This window comes from Eucyclogobius newberryi, unplaced genomic scaffold (genome assembly GCF_026437365.1).
Source record: "Eucyclogobius newberryi isolate DKJ021-1_F unplaced genomic scaffold, fEucNew1.0.hap1 SCAF_15, whole genome shotgun sequence".
In the NCBI taxonomy this organism is placed as follows: domain Eukaryota; kingdom Metazoa; phylum Chordata; class Actinopteri; order Gobiiformes; family Gobiidae; genus Eucyclogobius; species Eucyclogobius newberryi.
Window position 1 is genome coordinate 14425825 of NW_027315779.1, and position 22770 is coordinate 14448594.

General features: G+C 39.9%; 2 protein-coding genes across 3 annotated transcripts; both read right to left on the minus strand.

Annotated features, from left to right (window-relative positions):
• Positions 1–448: 448 nt before the first annotated feature.
• Positions 449–3072, minus strand: LOC140360756 (uncharacterized). The gene is made up of 6 exons (XM_072446118.1): positions 2885–3072; positions 2618–2735; positions 2267–2411; positions 1893–1966; positions 635–868; positions 449–529 (listed from the first exon to the last, which is right to left on the minus strand). The coding sequence occupies exons 1-6, from the start codon at positions 2923–2925 to the stop codon at positions 485–487; spliced, it is 657 nt and encodes a 218-aa protein (XP_072302219.1). The 5' UTR covers positions 2926–3072; the 3' UTR covers positions 449–484.
• A 6301-nt stretch (positions 3073–9373) lies between these two features.
• Positions 9374–14341, minus strand: LOC140360752 (uncharacterized). 2 transcript variants are annotated; one of them, XM_072446113.1, is made up of 2 exons: positions 13122–13793; positions 9374–12613 (listed from the first exon to the last, which is right to left on the minus strand). In XM_072446113.1, exons 1-2 carry the CDS (start codon positions 13163–13165, stop codon positions 10711–10713), a joined length of 1947 nt encoding a protein of 648 aa, XP_072302214.1. In that variant the 5' UTR covers positions 13166–13793; the 3' UTR covers positions 9374–10710. The 2 variants fall into 2 exon arrangements, 1 of the variants encoding a protein (XP_072302214.1); XR_011926938.1 differs by lacking the exon at positions 13122–13793 and adding an exon at positions 14139–14341 and having other exon boundaries at positions 12309–12613.
• Between the last annotated feature and the right edge of the window lie 8429 nt (positions 14342–22770).

Sequence of the window (22770 nt, forward strand, 5' to 3'; positions counted from 1 at the left end):
GGCAGTGTGCTGCACAATGAGGGGTGTGGTTCTAGAAAATAAATCAAATCTACTTCATGACGGTGTAATCCCTCATTCGTCCAGGAGAGTTCCATTGTTGAAAAAGATTCAGTCATCTGGACTATGGAACGGAATCTTTTTCTGCAAATCTACTTCATGTTTATATTGTTAACAACAAAGAACTTTAGTTGAGTCACAAAAGTTCAACAATATAAACATGAAGTAGATTTGCAGAAAAAGATTCCGTTCCGCTTAATCAGCTTAACATTGCAATTGTGTCATTTTACATTTATTTGGACAAACTACATAATAATTACAAACTATCTCCAAAAGACTTAGGCAACAACATTTTTCCCACATGTTTTTTACAGAGCTGTATTGTAATATAATATATTAGCAAAATATAATGATTCTCATTGCATTGCATTGGGAAATAACACATAACAACAAGAAGAATAGTACAAAAGTAAATTTAACATCTGGTTTACTTCTTTGCTGACCTCAGCTCTTCAAACAGCAGACACTTGGCCTGTGCAGAAGAAAGACAACAATCTGATAAACACATTTCTCTACACTCTTCTCTTCTACTGTGCTATGCCTCTATATTTAGGCCTTATGTATAGTGAGTGCTAACCTCATGCCAACGCAGTGTGTCAGCCGGAAGCCCTAAATGGCAGTGGGGGCAGGTGTGAGTGGGATTGGGTATTTCTTGGTTCCTTTGTCCCCAGCACGGCCCCTCACTGTCCCACAGAGGGTGTCCTGGTGCATGGGACGACCAGGCCACTCCAAAGTGCGGCCTTGGGTCTGTCTGGTACATGACCCGTGGATTACCACTAGAGGGCACTGCAGACGAGGAATTTGATTCTTCCTATCAATAAAAGAAGCAACATTGTATTAGCATTAATTAATATATATTTTCATTGAGATGAAAAATAAGATATTCACAAATGTATTGAATACAATACAAAAGCAACACAAATTATTAAGTATTTTATGTCTCATCCAGCTGAAAGCAGCACTCTGATTCGCTGTGCAGTTTCACTTTGGCATCTGAAAAACACTTTTCATGTTTTCAAATTGGGCACACCCTGAAAATGAATGTTTGTGAATATTAACGATTTACCAAAGAGAGGAATGAGTTACAGAGATTTTGCAGTGTAAAAATTATGTACCTAAGCTTTACAAAATGTAAATATCTGTGCTTTCACATTTATATGTTATGCCCACACAGCAATGTCCTCATTGTGAGATATATAGGGGTAATTATCTTAAAATCTTGGGTCTTTATGTAACGCATTACACAGGCTTCTGGGATTTTATTCATTCTAGAGCAAGCAGAAGGTGTCTACAGATAGAAATCGATTTCCAATCTTACGTAACCAAGCATACAATATTTAATACAATAATATCAGAATTGTATTTACATGCATATATTAACATTGCTCAAACTACAGTTTTGTCCATTTGGTATTGGTGTAAGTATTGAGATACAATGAAGATGTATTGAAATCTGAACACTCAGTTTAAGACAATAGTAGAATATTAGTACAATAGTAGTGTACATGTAGAGTTGAGGCAACAGATGTTTTATTTTATACTATTATTTAGTATAATAATAGTATATAGTATTTTATACTTCGATTAACTATGCTACATTTTCAACCCAGAAGCTCCAGAGTCAAACAGACATTTCAGTGTGCTATTACAGTGCATTAAAATTGCAACAAAGAATGGTCATGAAATTCCATCTGCTGTTTCTGTTCAGTGCACAATCCAGACTGTGGCTTATATTTTTGTCCTGTTTAAGATCCCATTACATACAGTATACAATAACTGAGTGACAAATTATTCATATGTTTTCCCTTTTGAAGCAACCATAATCGGTCTGATACCTGTTTAGGAATCTGAGGGCGATACTGCGAGTCCAGAGACCGCAGGCAGTACCAGCAGGGCTCCGGGGGCCGGCCTGTGAACAAGATGAAAAGGGCTTATATCTTACTTAGGTTTGAAAATCACTTCTTGAAAAAAGGCTAATGTTGTGGTTTATATATATAAAAAAATCTGTCTCCAAGTGTACAGTGAGCAATAATTTTGACCCCTACAATTTTCTGGGCTCAGAAGTGTCAAATACGAGATACTGACAGCTTTTATCATGACATACAAAATAACTTGACACAAAACATTATCAATACAAATGATTGAAAACAAGAATGAGGGGAAATCTTTGCGCAGTAATGTACAGACTGAGAGAATGTGCCTTACTCACTTTGTGTGATAGGCTCCTGCGTGGCTTCTGTCTGTGGGGTTCCATGGTCCTCTGCAGGGGGGTTCGATGGTGGGGGGTCTTCACTGTTGCTCTGTGAGTTTGGGATTACCTGTTGCGTAGCGTCACTGACAGACAGCTCCTCGTCCTGCAACTACAAGAATAAGACACAATCTTCACATAAACGAGCAAATAAAATACAAAAAAATCACAAGGTATTTACTGAGCTGACCGGTGGCACATGGACTTATCTAGAACATGTTTTACTCATGGAAGCTCGACTTTATCATTTCTGATTTTAACTTTACGGTTTATAGGCTAAAGATTATAGTCCACATAAATCTTAAATCTTACCTGGTTTGACTCTACGTCTTCATTACTGCCTGGACTTTGTGGAATGCTGCCTGCATCCTTTTCAGAGCTCTCAGTCTCTTTCGTACTGGTCTCCTCTTCTCCCCCTGCTTGGTTGTCTCTAAAGTCCAACAGAGAAGCACACAAATTTAGCAAAACATGCCCTCTTAAGTGCCTGGGTTATCAGCCAATAGGTCTTCAGCTGATTAGGCAGACCAAGCCTCTACAGTTACATGATCGTACAAAAACATCCTTCTCTCCTTGTCTTACCTTTGGCTATTTTCTTCTGGTGCCAGACTTTTCTCCTCCATTCCCGGTCATGTAGCCTCCTACAAGACTGCTAATGTTTGATTTATTTTCCCTAATCTCAATCTCTTTCTTGGATTTCCCTCCCTTTGAGCCTCTGTCTTCTTTGCACTGTGTATACCTTGGCAGCTTGGGGCCGCCCCTTCTATGTGTGTGTGTGAAACGGAAACTCCTGTCTTCAATATTTGATGTGTCTGAATGGCTCACAAGCTGGTTTCTGTAAAGACTAATCAGGTGAGGGCCTATAGTCAAACAGGCTTTGACATAAGCAACACCACACAAAAAGCCAGACCTTTAATATACCAGCAGGCATGCTTGAATACTCAAATTGTTCAGGATTGTTGGGGTAAAATTTTTGTTCAGTTTGGTCCTTTGATCTTTGTTGATTATCAATGTGTTCTTATGTCCCTATCTCTATTTAGCCCTTGTATTAAACAGACCCTATTCTCTTCTTAGTACATTATAAATGCACTGTCAATTGTGAACAATGTTTGAGCAAAAGCGTAGAGTATTTGAAGAAAAATAACTACTTGCCTAAATGGCCTTTGTGTCTGAATATACACAGATTAATTTGTCTGAAGCCTTACGTCAGTAACAAAAACAAACCCAAGACAAAGCAGACAGTAATGGATACTTTCTACCAGCAGAGGGAGCACGAATACAACGTTTCTGACTCGTGATCGCTCGTAACTTTTGTAAAATAGTTCTTCAAACTTCACAAATTAAACAACAGTGTAGCCTGGTTAATACATTTCAACTATCGTACTTTTCTGTGTGTTTTCGGCAGTTTCCTGTGTCCTGAAGCCAAGAAATAAGCAGCCAAGAAGAAGCCTATGTTAAGCACGTGCTCTGAAGGAACAACAGACAAGGCCCAGGCCTAGTTACTACACAGGCCTACTATATAAACGCACACACATCAGTCCTAGTCCTTCTATTTTACCCATAATATTTTTCAGGCGCTTGTAATTCACATTTACGTTAAAAGCATGTCATGTGCACATGGCCCATCCTCTCTCTGTTCGTTAAGTCAATGGAGGGACATTTTTCAGCCAATCAGCGTCCAGTATCAAGAAAACAGTAGGACATGCAAGAATATACAGTGATTCTCAAAGTGGAGGGTCCGGGCCTCAGAGCCACTGCACGGGGCCCCAAAAGGTTGCCTTCACTAACTTAAGAAAATTGAGTTTGAAATTAACTTTATTTAAAACGATAAAACGTGTTTGAGTGTCAACAGTCAGACTTATACACCAGGCCCTTTTGAATTTTATGTAAAATCTACGAGATAAAACGCAACACTAATTTGAATAGAGTTAAATTTATTATTAGTGGGCCTGTAGGATCCTCGTATTAATGAGTGGGCCCTGGTGCTCCAGATACTGGGAATGGCTGCTAGAGCAAAGTATGTTGGCTAAGATTTACATTACTATTAAAATACATCTGCACTAAAATTGAATAGAAAGCAACTGGTTTTGAATAGGCCCATTATCTATATCCTTTATTCTCAGAGTTCAGATTCATTGTGTGGGTTAAATCTCTGTTAAAACATTTTCAGAGGATGTAGAAATAGACCACCTGCAGCTATCAAAAATGTTTATTTTACTAATTTAATGTTTGTCTTATTATATATATATATATATATATATATATATATATATATATATATATATATATTCTTGGATAACATGGCTGTTATTCTTCAGCATCTTTGTGCATGTTTGTAGGTTCCTGAAAAACATTGAGCGTATTTAGCGGTCAGTGAAGTGCACGCTTTCCTGTAAATGTGTGGCAGGTACGAGTAATTTTAGTGGGTTTTTTCTTTTCTTTTTTTTTGTCCTTGTATTTGTGTGTGTGTTTGTGGGAGGAGGCAGCCTGGAACATAAGTGCCGATGACTCACCAGTCTTTTGTGACAGTGGCGCAGAGAGAGTGCTGTTCACCCATTCCTCTCCCTTGGGGCTTGCATACAACACAAGAAATGTTGAGCGAAAGAAAGAAAAAATGGCAGAACGATTAGGTGTTAGGGAGTATTAAAGGGTAGATGGGAGGGGGTATGTATAATTTAGGAAATAAAAGAGGTAGGAGATGGCAGGGGGGGGGGTAAAATTGTGGAGCAGCAGATGAAAGCTGAGAGCCAAATGACTGGGACGAGAGTAAACAATGGGTGCTGTTTTAGAGGGGCCCCCAGTGCAGCCCTGCTCTAATGGGGCTGCTGAAAGCCTGCTTCATTTTCAAGAATACATCCTGAAAAAGACAGGCCTCTACAATGGAGAGCTGGTAGACAATGTCAGTGATGAAAGAGGAATCAAAAGGTAGTTTATTTAGAGTTCAAAAAAATCTTTGCATGTATAGTGGAGACGGCAGTGGCTGTGTCAATGTGAAAATACAAGCAAATGAATAGCCGCTTTAAACCTTTTATGCTTTAACTTTTAGTTCAGTAGATCAATAATACGTGTATGATATGTAATGTTGCATCAGGGTTGCATAAGCATGCAAACAAGGCGATGTATGAAGTAGTACAAATATGAAAGTTTGTAGGTCATAAAGCCTCCTAACTTTGGTATTTATTCTGTTTTTTGTCATTAATAATTCTAGTAATTTCATAAAATCTAGAAGGCTACATGAAAGCGCTCTGGCAACTTTAAATCATTGCAGAGATATGTGTTTACTTCACTGGCAAGCTTGGAAAAACTTTTAATAATAGCTTATGTTTTCTGTATTTAATATCAAAACCTAAAATGTTTCACAGCAAAAACACATTACATTATGCGTCAAAAATAGTCTGACATTTTCAAACTTAAAAACAATGACTACCAAAAAGCTGGTTGCCATGGTGCCTAATAAGACCTCTTTGGTAGTTAGTTATTTCGCAAATATGTTTCTTTTGGTCCTGTTATTTTCATGCTATTATGGCTAATGTAACTGTGATATTTGGGTTTGAAAAAGGTTGCGCCAAATCCAGCAGCTGTGAAAAAACATGGTCATTATTTTAATCAGATTTAAAGGTCTACGTCTAAATTCATTTCATATTCACAACACTGACATTTCTGCTTGGATTTCAGCTTTCAGTCGCATACATATGTTTCTCCAGGGCCATTATGGATGAATTGCTGCGCCGTCAGTCTCCTTTGTGTAAACGCTGGATCTTTACCAATTTTTTTTGTGCCTGAGAGTTACAGCCATTTTTTGCAATATTCAAATGAATTTTAATTATAGTACACCCACAAGGCAAACACATATAAGTACGGTACTATGAAAAGATAACCTAATCCAGAGCTTTTGCCAGATAATATAATCTTTTGTCGTGGCGAATATTTAGTCTCAATTATGATTATGAAAATCTGCAAATTGCCTATAATTTTGCTTTTTCCTTCTGTGAATGTGCAAATTGTTCACCTTACTGTGTCAAAAGGGCAATCAGTAACCCTACGACAAGTACCCAGATAAGTAAATAATCTATGCCCAGTTTATTGGTGAGTGACGTCAGTCAGATGACATCTTCCATGCGTCCCACAAACACAAACTCCTCATTTCTTTTGGTCCACACTTACTCTCATTCAACTTTTCTCATCTCCTGTCACATCCCGCTCTGCCAACAGCTCATTTGTGCCTATTTAAAAGTACACTATGTAATTTTTCTGGTGGAGGGGGGGATCTCCCGCTGGCTTGTCTCCATGGGGATGGTATTGCTTTGTCTGGAATGTTACACAGAATTAAGCTTATCTATCTTGCATTTTATGATTTATTGTTAATATTACTTTCAAAGACTGACAGTGAGCAAAGTCTCCTCTCCACAGATCTGACCTGTAACTCAGTCTGGTGGTGTCACCTGCTTGTTGCCATGGAGATTGACATACTTGCTTTTAATTTATTGCAAGAGCAGCTCCTAGGGTCAAAATGCATCTCATTATTCACTTTATTTGCCCCACTTCTGCTTCTGACAGCTACGAATGTGCACTTACTGTTGTCGACATTCTCAATTCAGCAGGAATTTCTTTCACTGAAGAGAGGGAAAAGTCTCACCTCTACAATATTATATTACCCCAACAATCGTTTCTCAGTCCGGCTTGAAATGGCTTTGTAGTCATGTGTAGTTTTTGCTGTTGAGCTCGGCGGCTCTATGTAAACTCATGCAACTGTACGGAGGGGAATTAATGTAGGCACCAGTGTCCATTTCCAGAATAAGTTTAATTGGCTGCAAACCAGAAAGTGCGTTGTTGATGTTAGCATTACTGACAAAATTCCTCTCCGGCCTGTCAAAGTTGTGAAACTGAATAATTAGGATGCTAGAATTGTGCTAACAAAGTCAAAAACAAGTTTGGATGACTGCAAACAGTTTAAAATAAACTATTTTTCTTGCTTTTAAGACTGCTTTGCCTGTCCAAAATTAAAGAGATGTATGTTAAGTATTGATTGTCATTTGAGCCTCACTCCCACTAAATCTTTCTGCTATAGATGGCTCATATGTTCCAGGTCCCCCTTGTAAAAGAGGTTTTGATCTCAATTGATTTCTTACCTGGTTAAATAAAGGTTAATAAATAAACAAATTAAAAAGGTGTTCAGTTTGTGTTGTAATGCAATGGCAACAGTTCAAGTACAGATCTCTGTTTTATTCAATATTAAAGTGGACCTTTAACTATTCAATATTTTAATATGGGTGCAAAATGAATGAAATGTGTATTGGGATTAGTCACACTTTAATCGTGACTTTTGTCAGGTCTTTCAATGGTTAAAATCTCTTCGGGGTGCATAATGATTAAGCCTTTTCTCTGCACCACTCCTCTTGTAAAAAGTCCTTTCATCGCTCCAATTCATATATCTTTGCCCTAATGAGAAAACCTTTTTAACTGAATTAGCAGTCAGGAAGGCAAATATACAAAACATTTATTTATATATCCATTTATAGGAAAAATGTCCATGAATTAAGTCACGCATTGGAGGAAAATGTATTTTGTATACATCAGCTTTAGGGTATTATCTGTGATCATGAGCAGCTTACCAGAAGTTTGCGCCATGTTACTTATGCCAAAACAACTGCATATATACAGCATATACGCTGTAAAACTGAGCTTAAACACGTCAATCACTATCTTTTTTTAATCTTTCAATTACTGTGATATAATGGCACAGCAAAATGCCTCGGGTTGAGAGGTTTCTTCCTTAGGTTGTCTATACTGTTTTATGTTGTGAGGCAGCCTTCACGCTACTCATACATCACCTGTTTACACTTTTCTTCTGATACTGAACACTGCAGAGATGCTCCATCCCAGTCACATTCATGGGTTCCGACTCCGTGATATAGGTGCCATTTGAGGACTTTTCACCAAAGGAATAACGCAATATTTTGTTTTTAATTGTCTATCTCAACCATGCTATTTTTTCACTCTGAACCCCATGAATAGCAATCAGAATCTGACCCTTTTGCTCAAATCCATTTTTCTAGTTGCTGTGTGTGTCTCATGCATCTACCTGTTGTCAGTTAAGAGAGATCATTATGCTTGACACTTTAGTGGTCATAGTGTTATGCTTGATCCAGTGACAAGTAGTGATGTTGTCAGTCGTAAACTCATAATGAAATCTTTGTTACAGCATCCACAACAAATAAGCCGCACAAGAGGAAAAAGACAATTATTGATATCCTTGTTTCATTGTTGTCTATTGAATTCTTTCCGGGAGTATTAAACTGTTCAAGTAAACTATTTCTGACAACTGGCAGTGAGATTTCACTCATACAAAAATAAATGAAATGGAATAAGTAGTAGGTTTTTGGGCAATTTCTTATGTTATATTACTAGTATGAAGAATGGATTAAATATATTATTTATCTCTTATCGTTCTTGTAATCACTATTTTTTATTTATACCACTTGATTTTTTCGCTTGGGTATTTACACAACTTTCACAGTTTGTATTTTTCAATGATCAAACAGTACTTAAGTGCAACCTGTTCTCTCCGCCATGCTTGTTGGAGATATAGACCAACTGTACCTACTGAATCTTCTGCCAAATACCTTTTCATCGGCGATTGTCTGGCTGAAGGTGGTCGCGAACATGTTTCAATCATTATGTTGATGCCAGCAGTTAAATGACTATAGCAGTGTGGTCCTGCGCAGTGTACAGACGGATGACTCATCGAGCAATCATGTGACTCATCAATCACTGCAGTTCCCCACCCCACTCTCTCTCTCTCTCTCTCTCTCTCTCTCTCTCTCTCTCTCTCTCTCTCTCTCTCTCTCTCTCTCTCTCTCTCTCTCTCTCTCAGCTATTCCTCCCCCTTTTCCTTTCCAATCTTGTTTTTCACATGTTCTCGATTGATTTTCTTGGCACATAATGAACTCGGTATAGATTTGTATGATGTGCTGCCACTACATGTCTTCATAGATTTCACACGTGCCCTTGACTGTATGTTTTGCTGCAGTGAAACATAGCACTCCTCAAAAAGCCATTAAAAAACTGAACTTTAATAAAATAATTGCTTTTATTTTTTATCATATAGCAAAACTAGTAATCATCATGCTGTTATTTACACATTGCACGGGCATATTTATTTCACACTGTACATATTACAATGCTAAGGTGACATCAACAACAACACTCTCCTTTTACAAGACAGATGGCTTCACTGCGAACACAGTGGCCCTCTTCCATTATTTTTTTTTTTAAGTAATCACAGTTTTTTCAGAGAAAACCATCACCTTGATTATTTCTCCAGACTGTTTTATTTTTTCTCTTTTTTTGTTCTTTTCTTTTTTTGTTCATTTTTTTCAGTTGCAAGTAAAAAGACGTGCATTTAACGGTTTAAGCGCAATCCCTGACTCCCCGGCCTGAAACCTTTGAGCTAAAAATGAACAAAATTCTTGCTGCCTCTCAGTAGATATCTGTTTGTGAAAGGCTGCAGAACAGATACAGTAGATTAACTTCAAGAATTTTCAGTAAATTAAATCATGAATGCATATAAAGTGAGGCATTCAAGTCGATGAGACTAAGAAAAAAAGCTGTGAACATGGACCCCCCAGTGATGATTTTCATTTGTGGTGCATCTTCTGCCAGTGTGGGTCCGACTTTGATTAAAAACCCTTAGTCCACCAGGTTGGAAGTGTTTAGTATTAAGTTTGTGCTTTTGGAGTCCACAGGGTTTTTACATCAGGACCAATAGCAATGAAAATATAATATGCGTTATGATATTTCCCTGGTGCCATGGTGCTTGTAAGGCAAAATTCAACTTGTGTTTGGATGTGTGTATTTGGCACCTTGTAAATTGTTCAGTCCAATCAAGAATAAGAAAGGCAACATCACATTTCAAATACAACAAAACATACTGTCAACACAGCAGTTTCCTCCACCAATATGTCTATGTAGCAAATAAGGCTACAAAAATTTGATTGTGACATAAACAAAGTGAACATATGCTATAAATACGATGCATGTTGTAAACATGGTTCTCTTACAATGGGCACAACTGCATTTGAATGCTCACAAATGTTAAGTGTGTCTTGTAAAAAACTCTGAGATATGCAAGAGCATCAGAGTTCGACCTGAATGAAGACAGACATACACGTGGTATGTGCTGTTTCAGATGTAAACTGAGCAAGAGGCTGAACATGGTTACAGGGAGCTCATACGCCATCCTCCCCCTTTACCAAAGAAATAACTCAAATACAGTGACACAATATAAACCAACTTTTCATCTTAGGACCTTAAAATATCATTCAAGCTCACAATCTTTGAGTCTTTCTTGTCATACTGCACTTAATCTGACTGTTTTGATCTGGTCTAAAACAAAATCTGTGGGTCTCTCAGTACATTCTGCGTTTCATATAGATTCTCTCAATAAAGTTCTCCAGCTCCTCCTCACTGTCCAGTTGGGGCACCAGTCCGTCTTCCTCATAGTCATCTCCTGTAGTGACTGGATGGTAGAACGGGGGCCGCCGGCCTCTCCGAGGCTGGCTGATGGGTTTGGGGGCAGGGAGAGTTTGGTATGTCCGTGGGTGAGGGAGGATATAGTTAGAGATGTAGGGTGTGATGGGCAGACGAGGAGAAGGCTGCTGTCTCCAGCCTGGTCCCCTGTTCTTACCCCCGGCCCAGTTCTTTCTCCTGGGAGGCTGGAGGTCCAGCTCCTGGGGACCAAAGAGCTGGTCTCTTGGGGGAGGTGGCTTACCATAGTACTGGGATTTGGGGTATGGAAAATAAACAGGATAGTATGCACGATATGGCTTTTGATAGTATGGATAAGAAGGGAAAGCTAAAAACTGTTTTTGAGGTTTGTACCAGTAGTCGATCTGCTTTTGTGGCTTGTACCAATAGTCCTGTTTGTATGACTTGACTTTGTCCTTGTGCCACTTCTTGTTGGACTTGTTGTACTTTTGTTTCTTGGGGTTTTTAGAGGCAGTGTAGTGGTAGATGGGAGGAGCAACCAGAGGAGGAGGTACCAAGGGACGGAAACGTGGAGTGACAGGATTGTTATTAACAGGCTGTTGCTGTAGCTCTTTTCGCTTCTTCTTTTTCTCTTCCACATCACTGATAATCTCTATAACATCATCCGCAGGCAGATGAAGTTTGCTGCTGATCTCGATGAGCCGATCAATCATTTGCTGGTCCATATCGTCCTCGTCCTGGACAATCTCCTCTGAGCGCTTGTCCTCAGCCGCATTTCCCATGCTGCTCTTTTGCCGAGGCTTCATGTATGATTGCTGCTTGCGACCCATATACTGCAACAGCATATCTGAGGCGATGTCGGCAAGCCTTTGCTCCTCTTCACGGGCCCGCTCTGCCTCCTCCTGCTGACGCAGCACCTCCTGCTTCTCGGCCTGCGCCCGGGCCTCCTCCTCCATCCTGGTAAGGCTCTCCTCCTCCTCTTCCACTTCCTCCAACTCCTCCCCCTCTTCCTCAAAATCGTCCATGAAGTTGCCTCCTTTTGAGGGGCGGTTGCGGTCACGGTTCTCCTCCCAATGGAGCTTCTTCCCTGCACGCGCTAACTGTGTATTGTATTCTTTATAGCCCTTAAGTGGTGGCAGGATCTCATTGTCTTGGAGACCCAAGTCAATATTTTGGAAGTAGCCTCTTATTTTGCGTTGCAATAAGGGATCATTGTCTCCTTGAGAGTTAAAACTTTCAACTTGGTTTTCATCCTTTCCCTGGCTCACACTATCACCCACATCCTCCTCAGACCAGCCCTGGTCCTCCTCTTCTTTCTTCTCCTTAAAGTCATCACCCTGAGCAGCTGTCAGAGGCCCTACAATTAGCTGTTCAGTCTTATCGGTCCCTCCCCCACCCCCCGCCGACTGCTCAGCCCTGGGCTCTCGTAGAGAAGCCTCTGGTCTCCTTATCTCACCAGCCTCAGAGGCGTCCAGTGAGGGCAGCTCCCGCCCCCCTGCCTCTTTCCAGTCTCTCTCCCTGATGCTGGCCCCATAACTGGGGTGGTCCAGGGCCTCCAGCAATGCAGCAAGCACCTCATCAGTCACTTTATCTAAGCTTGGGTGCTCACCCCGGTCCTGGATGTATTGATAAGGGAGATGGGTGGCGATAGAGTGTGTTCTTGGCTGTCCTCCACCCCTCCCTCCAGCCCCTCGCCCCTCACAGGGGCGGCGCCAGCCAGCTGCGGAACAACAGTAAGCAGGACCAATAGGACAAGGCGGGCTGGAGAAGAGCCGTGATGACAGGTCATGACCATGCAGAACCAGCAGGAGGGAGGCTAAGCACCTGAGAACAAGCAGACAACATGGATAGTAAGACTTAGGCTAAAGGGCAGCAGAAAGGGAGAAATACTGTCAGTATTTAATCAATATTCAGTCAACACACTAAAACTTAAATAAAGTATAAATTATTAAAAAAGCTTGTTTAGTATCAACGAGATGAGTTTCTTTCCAAGTGCCATATGCAATCTAAAGGCTTTTAAAATAATCTCAGCAGCAAGATTCAACCTTTTTTTTTAAGCACACGAAATGATGATTATTATTATTATAATTTTATTTTTTCTGCGTGTCTAGTCTTGTGGATGCACACCAGTAATCGGGGGGAAAGGCAAACTGAATTAATAGCCCCATTGTTCAGGCCGTTTAATCTGATGGCGTGCCGTATCTAGGCCTAACTAAAATACAAAAATTCGTTCATTTTAAATGACTATAAAGAGCACTGACAATTTGATCATGCAAATAGACGTTTTAGCACAAAATCCAAACCTTCATCTTTCTGCCTTTAAATTTCTCACCTTTTCCATCGAGCCAATCCAACTAGAAAGCGCGCTCCCTCCATTTTAACCGCTCGGCTATTTACTCAACCAAAAACCTTACAATAAAAATCAAATTAATCTGGTCTTTTCTGAGGTGCAGCAGCCGTGAATTTGACTGTCTATTGTCAAAGCCAAGGCGACAACAGGATACTAGCGCGGACACGACGCAGCGCGAGGAAGTCATGCGTAAAGCCCGTGGCAGAGGCTGGTTTGTTTAACCCTACGGCTCCTGACTGGGGCGTCTGGTTGGAAACAAAATCATTGCGAATTCCCTCCCCAAAAAACGAAATTTCTTATCGCGTATTGTAAACAGTTGTCTTGCCGTGGCGTGTGCTGAACGAGAGCTATGTCAGTAGAGGAATGCAGGCGCACAACGCCAGTCCATCTTTAAACGAACAATGTGGTAAACAAAGTAATTATAATAAATAGACGCAACAATTAATGGTCTATCAAAATTGTCGCCTGATGAATTTAGCCTGTCCTATTTATTTCCCTACGCAAACGATGAACGGTGATGTTCTTAGATTTGTCAGCAAATTATGCACAAAGAGGGGTTTTAACCGTTTCGTGGAAATCAAATTGTTATTAAAACATGGATGTAAAATGTACAATTGGGCCCAGTAAAAGTCAAATGGACTATTTTTCAGTTGCAACTGTGCTGCATTAATCAGCTAAGTCGTGCGATATTTTGTTTATTTTTTTTTTTATATTTCTGATCGTATTATCAAGTAAGAAATAGTTCACTTTAACCAAATTTAACATTAATAATGCGAACCAAGTTTTCAGAGAAAACGCATCTAATTAATATTCACTTCACAAACACTTTACAATCGCACTGTTGCATGAAAGACGTCTATTTATTAAAAAGTTGATAGTTTTTAGAAGGCTTGGCATACAAAACATGCAGATAGTTCCGTTCATAATGAAAATGATAAAACTTATAATGCTTTGACCAAAGTGAGTTTATGAATGGCGCAAGAGACGTGGTCCGCTTACCTGAAGTCCCACTAGGGGTGGGCAAATGGTGACAGTCACAACGCGAGTAAAGCCAAGATTATTTCATGAAATCACCTGAGAGACTGTTCCTTCCTCAGCCTGTGACCAGCATAAAGCAAACCTGCGCGTATGCTATCTATTTGTGTCGCAGCTTCACTGGATAAAGTACTACAATTGAGGTGAATGTTTTCAGTACCACGGCCAGCGCAACTTTATTGTATATACCCTCGGTAAGACCACGTGACCCCCCCGCCGCCACCCCCCGGCTGCAGGCACTGCTGACGTCACGTCCATTGATAAGACTGTTGGTGAGGAGATGGCACAGTGAGCCTAGGCTGGCCCCAGCTGATGAATGAACGGAAATGGCATGAATGAAATACTGCTTTTCCTGAATGAAAAGAGAAAATTGTAGAGATAGAGCTGCTACACAGCCATTTTCCTTCTCTCATATTAAAGGGTAGTGTTTGGCTTCCTCTGTGCTTTCTTTCTCCGCTCCAACTTGTTACACATTCAGGAGCCGCAAAAGATAAGAGTGACCCCAATTGCATGCCATCAATTAGGGTCATTCGATGACGTGCTCCATGAATCAATAGTATGCATCTACAGCCTCAGACAGATAAGTGGAATGTGCTCCAGCCTGTATTATCTTATAGACACGTGTTAGGCTTTTTCGTGAGGTTGAACCTCCTTTGTGGCTGTGTGGTCCAAGGTCCATGCAGGAAGACCATGGTCTTTTCTCTGCTCGGTTTCCAAGAACAATTTTCCACCTGCCGTTCTATGCTGCTTCAGGACACCGTTTATCTGTCAGCGGCACATTGTTCTCCTCCTGACCGCTCATCACCATTATCTGACACTTAACAGATATACAGCTGATCATTCGAACATTAATCAATGCCAGAACAGGGTCAATACAGTCACTGACATAAAGTGTTTTCTTTTTTTTTAATCTGTTCCAGCACTCTATTTTGACTGCACTTCCAACAAGCCAAAACAATATGTGGATTTCCTTTTAAAAACATTGTGCATAACCAGGTCTTGGTCATAAAAATCTAAGAACTGAACCTGTCTACACCACTGACCAATAAAAGGTAAAAATGGCTTCTGAAGGGCTGCCTTTTTATCCTTTCTGAAATATAAACAACATCCACTGACAATTGTCCTCAAGGTCTCCTGTGCATTATGGTTGAACATTTGGGCTCAAGGACTAATAAATATGCAGCATTTTTGTTATTGTTGTGCTGCAGTTAAACAAAGACCTCTGCCATTACTGCAGCATAATCGAGACACAAGTTCATCCACAAAGCTCATTTACATACACTTTATTTTTCCCATGGCCTTGTACAGGGTTATTTTAAAAAATCACTTTTCATACACATGCACTTTGTTTCGACAATAACACAGCTATTACTTTTGTCCCACATCTTTTATGTTCAAACTACATATACAGTAAAAGGCAACGTTTATATGTGGAGCACAATTCAATGTGCTTTACAGATCAAGGAAGATGCATTCAAATTACAATACAAATAAATAAAACCATACATTATCAATATATATAGTAAATGGGAGAAGCATGGTTAATGGCCTGTAAGCACTGGTCACAAAAGAGTCACAGAATGGTGTGTTTTCTGATTTACATACCGCACTGTGTATAGGCATACCAGTCGTGTGATAAGTGCATGGTAGAACTAAATCACCAGAATAATAAATGCATAATGCTTCTACCTTTACAATACCTTAACTTGAACCCAAGGACTCCAGTAATAAATTTGGTATTTTTTGCAATATATGTGGCATTACTCTATCAAGACTCAAATCCTCCTTTCTCCTTTATTGCCCTTTGCGCGTGACTAAAAGACAATGAGAATCTGATTGTTGCTAAGAGCTTAATCGGGTGGACCACATTAGCTCTGAATAAAATAGGAACAGGTAAATCACTCTTATACAATTACTTCTAATGTCATTGACACTTTTTCCAGCAAATAAATGTATGCCATAAACATTTAATTTCAGCCTAGGTTGTGTGTGCTCAGTTTCTATTGCATTTGCAGACAAGATAAGCACACATCAAATGAAGTTGTCGCAATTGCCGGAGGCACCACATGACCTCCCTTTGATTAGATTCAGTGCCAGTGCTTGCCTTGCACCAGAATGTGGCGGCAGGCAGCCAAGACGGTTGTGCTGCCGTGTTTGGTAGCAGTGTGTGTAGAAAAAAAAGGCACGGAGAGGTATATAAGCAGGGAGCCGCGGGGCAGATGCTGATATAACGGTCTGGCATTATCCACTGCCACTCAGCATTAGTTGGCCCCTTACCCTCACTCTATGTCCGCACCCCCACGCTCTGACTCACGCACTACCGCCTGCTTGGCCACTCACATAGATTAACACCGGTACACTGTGCTACGTTTAATGGAAAACACGGCGGAGAACACAGTAGTTCAGCTTCTGAGTCTTTTTGACACAAACGTACTCCCCTTGCTTTTAATGTGAGTTAAACTCGAATGAACCCGAACAATGAAGGTTAGTGCTACACATAGCTACAGATTCAAACTGGTAAGATAAGGATGCCTTTTAATTTCATCTAATCAAACCACATTGCGGCAGTGGTGTTAGACAGAGCAAGGGACAAAGCCAAAACATATAATTATGGTTAAAAAGGTACAATATCAATATAATATATACAGAATCCTACAGTAAAATATATCATTACAATATACAACGCATTACAGAAACTTCATACATTCATACAGCCATCCACATTTAATACATCTACACATTGCCTACAGTATATTTTGGTCCTTTGTTCAAACTGAGAAGATGTTGTGACAGTAAATGCATGGCCCTTTATTCTATCTAATTAACCTCTACCTACTGTAATACGCCATTGTTGTAGCAGGGGTGAAGAACTGACATGCTTGAAACATGGGGATATGATGAATCTGCTGGCCACAATTATGGTAATGCATGGCGAGAGATCTTTTTGCAGAAAGTGTGCTAATGCAGTTCCCCCGGCACAGAAAAAGGGTTCCTACCTTGAAGCGATAAAACAGAGCCCATGATTAACAGAATCTTTTCCACCACCCACGCCACTTTGTCAGGGGAGGGAGGGACAAGTAATTGCGCCATAAGGTTTCTACAATACAATGCCTTTGCTTCTTGATGATGTGTGCAGGACCCTGGCGCCTACACACTGTAAGCTGCAGCTTTTACTTTTATAAAAGCCTTTTCCAAAGTTACAATTTGGCTTCTGTGCTGCTACATTAACCTACACACATTAATCATCTGTACACATTTGCATTTTTGGCTCATTGAGGCAATCCACCTGATTTATAGACTTTTATTATATGAAAAACTGCAATAGGAAATTGACTGTTAAATGGAAGAGTGAAACTCCTGAGTGCTAGAACAATATTATAATCTTTTTTGTCTAACACAGACTTAACATCTGTTCCACTTGGAGTTTGAATTGCTGTTGTAATGCTCCATGCAAATGTTTTATGTGAACCAGCTGTACTTACATAGTCACTGGGGATAAGCAGCATGTTTTGCTTATTTGAACTGAAGTACAATAGATAATATTGTTTTATCAGTTATAATATTTTGACAGTTTTTAAAGATTGTATACAGTGTTCTTCATCAACCTTATACTGCTATTAACCATCAGCTGCTTTTCATCAACTGAGTAATGTCTGCAGTGCACACTGAACAGCTGCACAAGTGAACCCTGTATCTATTTATAATAAGGTAATACCTCCTGTTTGATACATTTGCAGTTCAAGTATAGCTTGAACTGCAAACAGCCACAGTGTGGTAAATAAATTGAACCCATGACAGGAGTTATGGTGAGACCGTATGGGCCTATCAGGAGATATGCTTAGTGAATGATAGTTAAGACTATCATTCTGATTGTCTGTTGTTCAGGAATTATTCACCTCTCTGAATATTACCTGTAAAAATGTCCATAGCAACCTTTGGCAAAGCGATGGCGTCAATGACGGATGGCGTTGGCGACCAGAAGCAGGCAATGAATTTGAGGTTGATGAGGCGACTCATATCAGAGAGCGGGACATCAACCCTCACCATCAATCTCCTCCCCGCTCCGCTGTAGACATCTGGCACATGCGTCACCAAACACACAGAGAGAGTGAACTGGACCTAATACACATAAACATGTGGCTTTTGTCACAGCCAGCATTGCACATTAAAGGCATCAAGACTATGAGACAGTGAGACTATACATGATCATCAATGTTGAATAATTACAATATCAGGAAACACAATATTAATTTTGTAAGAACATAAATGCATTCAGAAATGCATAATTCATCACAGAACCCTAACTGAGTCTATATTGTTATATAATATTATAATGTACGACAATTGCACTTAGCGCAGGACTATATTAATCTAAACAATAGTTTTCAATCACATCATTAACAATTACCTCAAAATAGAGTGCAGATTACCCCAGACTGCAGATTGAATGGTTGAGAAGTCTTGCTTTAGCAGACCTTCTGCATATCATCCCAATATCAAATCGTTATAACAGAAGGCATATGTAGTGCCATTCACAATCCCTGACAAAATAGGTTTGGGTGAAAATGGAGAATATAATTTGTAGTTTGAGGTAGACATCTTTTGTGTAATTTGAGAGTACCAGGAAATATAGTGGGCAAAGAGGGGTACAAAAACCCACACAAATCTGCCTGAATCACAGAACTTGCACTTGGAGTAATTCAATTTGTGGAACACTCTCTCCCAGATGAGCCTTTAATGTCCTTGACATCTGTAAATACTAGAAAAATAAAATATGAATATTTAGATCAACGTAAGTGCTATGTATATTCATTTCCATCTATGGCCATTGTCACGTAATTGTTCACTCAATGTCCAGCTTATTGGATGTGAATGGAAGACTCTACTCAGGCGTAGCAATACAAAAACACAAATGGCTCCAGGAAGAAACATGGAAATCACAAACCTATTATAACAATGTCCTGAGGTTTAGCTGAAAGAGTTGACAAAACAGACCTCGGCTAAGCTTTTCTGATTTTAATGACAATAACTTGGATAATATGCCTGCTAACTCCATCTGCAGCAGTTTATAGGCACAGCCTGAATATTTTCAAAAATGGTTTCCCAGTTTTCGTTAGACCTTTAGAGATATAACAGTCTTTTTCCCCCAAAGTGATTTGGCACTTATGTGTTTGTAATGAAATCAGAAATAGAAAGCCGCAGATGATAAGGAAAAACAAAAAAGCAAAAAAATATGACCCACTTCAATCTTTTTGCCCGGTACTGTACTGATATACAGTAGTAACAAACTTAAGCTATATCTCTCGGCAAACAAACAGAAGGAGAGATGAGTCCTCTAAAACTCCTTGTTGAAATGAAAACTGTTATCGGTTATCAGCGCACCACCCGACTGGAAGGGAAGTAATTTGAAAGCTGTTTGAAACGCAGTAATTTGCCAGTGTGACTCATCGCCAACACCTACAGCGACAAAACCTCTGATCCTCTAAAGCAAGAACAGAGTGGCAAACTCCAGCGTGCATGTTCGCCTATGGGAGCTGCTGCTGTCTGAGCCAAAGAGATATAAGTTATAGAAAGGCATGTGCTTCCAACATATGATTATACATCACACTTTTAAACATGCTCTACTGTAATGCTCATTTAGCCGTGCATGGGACATAACGATCACCTTTAAAGTAGCACAAAGTAGCACATACATACACAAAACTTTCCGGATTTTGACAGAGCGCACAGAAAGGCTTAGACAGGTACTCCCCTAAACTTGCTCTGTACGGCAACATGGGCTGGGAAACATGTGAAGTGTGACATATCTGTGATATGGAGCGCTTATGGAATAGGTTAATTAAGATGCCAGTCACAAGGTTGACCAAAGGTTGTCACATAAAACTTCCTGGAGTTTACAGATGGAGAACATTTTGGAGGACGCTGATCTCCAGTTTATCTATAGAAATAAATGGATCTGTAATATTGGACAGATAAGGAAAGTTTACTTTGAAACATACAAACAAAAATGGGACAAAGACATTTTATAAAGGCCAAAACTGAGAACATAATATGCGTGGAACTCTGCCTCTGGCTCTGGAGACAGGACGCTTTTGCTCAGTTCCAGAGGAGTGCATAAATTATGTGCATATGCACACTGTGTGAACTAAATTATATGAATTTTCGGAATCATCCCTGTTTGCCATGACAGATGAAGACAGAATGGCGTATCTGTTTAAAAATGTTATATTTAAGTTGGCCAAGTATGTGTTAAAGATGCAGTACTGTGAAATCTGTCTTCTTATTGTTGTTTTGTGTGTCTCATAAAGGCACCTTTGAAATGGTGCAGGACACAAAATAATTAAATAAACTAAACTTGACTAAAAGGTATTTAAACTTGGAATTAGCGTGTCCCAAATATGTGCAATTTTAACATTTTTCATAAATTTATGTAGTAAAGTAGAGGTTCGAAATTTATGGGTCCATTTTTTTTTTTTTTTACTTGCAGAAGGATTAGTTAGAAAGCACGCACTGCCTCTGATCCGTCAGGAAGTCACTGATCCACCTGCAGGTGGAGTCAGGCACGTTGAGCTGGGAGAGCTTGTCCTGGAGCAGAGCAGGGAGGATGGTGTTGAATGCAGAGCTGAAGTCCACAAATAGGATCCTGCTATAGGTTCCCGGGGAGTCCAGATGCTGCAGGGTGAAGTGGAGTGCCAGGGTGATGGCATCAGCTACAGACCTGTTGGCTCTGTAGGGGCTCCATCAGGGAGGAGGTGAAGGACTTGAGGTGGGGCAAGACCAAGTGCTCTAATGACTTCATGACTACAGAAATAATAATAATAGTAAAGGAATAAACGTGGACGTTAGAGCTGTGCTAAAAGCGGCGCTAATGTGGAGCTAACAACAAGACTAACTTCTGTGGTGATAGCTCAGTGAGGAGAACATCCGAACAAGTGCAAACCAGGAAAGATCAGGGGCAACAGGTAAAAACACAGGTCAGAGTGTATTAAAGTATGAACATAACAGAGTGAAGCTGTTGTGAGCACTCATGGAGTGGAGAGTAGAATGGTTTGCAGTTAATGAAAAGATATTCCAGAGCAGGAGAGCAGTGCTTGGAGATCACAGCTCATCTAGTCTACAGTGAGGGGTCTGTGTGTTTCTATTGGCCTGTGTGTGGTCAGATATGCTTGGAATACAGTATGAATACTGCTGACGACGTCTGGATGTAATAGAATGGTTCCAGAGAATAAACTTCATGTCGACATGGTCATAAGTGGCCTAATTGTCATAGACACAGAGAAACATGAGCTGATATCAGACAGGCAACACTATCTTGTTAATACAGTTTTGATAGAGCTGATAGTATCACAACAAAATAGGCTGCTTCGCCATCAGGTGTCAGGACGAACAGAATTATCATGATTAATGCAATGGTTACGACAAGGCAGCAATGTAATCAGGTTCTCACTTGTTAATAATTTCCCGACTCTGATTGGTTTGGCTTTGGATTTCAAATAAGATATCAGCATCATTGTATGAAGAGAAAACCTCAGTAGCAAAACTCACCAGCAGCATTGATTAATTTGAAAAAAGAAAAATAGAAAAGAAAAGCACCAATCAAACCAGCTGTATTTTAGTCAGGTTGTTTGAGTTTGATGATAATTTGCCAATGTATCGCTAAAGAAGAGGTGGACCATTAGGAGAAACTGAGCTAACTCGAGGTCCAAGACACAAACAGAAATATGGTATCAAGACGTTTTCAATTGTTGAAAATCACTTTAATAAAACCAACACAAACCAGAAAGTCTGCACTAAGGCTGGGCAGTTTTCTCTTATTAAAAAACATATCTTTCCTTAACAATTTCCTGAACATGCAGACAATGCATAAAAGTGTGTTTTGTTTTACACAAGAAAAAGTCTAATATCTTTCTCCAAGGTATGAACTCTATGGGCCCTGGAGATAGCGTTAACAGGAGCATTTTCCAGGGGGGCGTGGCCAGGGCGCTATTTTGCTACCTTGCCGACCTCATCCATGACCTTAACGCTGGCGTAAAGAGGCTGGACTTGGCCGCTGAGAAACGAGTCTAACAAGGAAATGAATTTAGATGAAGTTAAATGCAATGATATAGGCAAAGCGTGGCTGTATGAGACGCGAGCATCATTTATAACACGTCCAAACCTGCCCACAATGAGAATGAGAATTTCTTGTCCTGGCCCAACCCGACCTACGAGTCAAAACTCAACTGCGCATCACCTGCACTCACTTTCAGCATTAACAGTTTTGGGAATAAGTAGGTGTTTTATGTGTAAGTTGTAACACCTTGCCGACTGCAAGGTGTGACTAAATGAGCTTCGCGGCGCCCACGTTAACGCTACCTCTGAGGCAAAGTACGGCCCTACATGTTTTTACTGACCCAAACATATCACTGACATTTTTGAAAAACAAAATCACTCAAAATGTGTCAAATGCCTATTTTAAGGTATTTAAGGTATTATATCTAAAAATGTATAATATGATGTTTATAAGTTATGCAAAATTTGAATATTGTGTACCGTATATTCTGGACTATAAGGAGTTTAAGTCACATTTTCTGCAGACATTTATTTGATCAAATCT

What these genes read in the sequence shown, in the direction of transcription:
- LOC140360752 (XM_072446113.1), bottom strand. Translation starts at nt 13,165, where the DNA reads ATGGAGGGAGCGCGCTTTCTAGTTGGATTGGCTCGATGGAAAAG. An exon ending in GGATTGGCTCGATGGAAAAG is followed by an intron (nt 12,614 to 13,121) that starts GTGAGAAATTTA and finishes GCTTGTTCTCAG; the next exon opens with GTGCTTAGCCTCCCTCCTGC.
- LOC140360756 (XM_072446118.1), bottom strand. Translation starts at nt 2,925, where the DNA reads ATGGAGGAGAAAAGTCTGGCACCAGAAGAAAATAGCCAAAG. An exon ending in CCAGAAGAAAATAGCCAAAG is followed by an intron (nt 2,736 to 2,884) that starts GTAAGACAAGGA and finishes GTTGGACTTTAG; the next exon opens with AGACAACCAAGCAGGGGGAG. An exon ending in GCAGGAGCCTATCACACAAA is followed by an intron (nt 1,967 to 2,266) that starts GTGAGTAAGGCA and finishes TCTTGTTCACAG; the next exon opens with GCCGGCCCCCGGAGCCCTGC.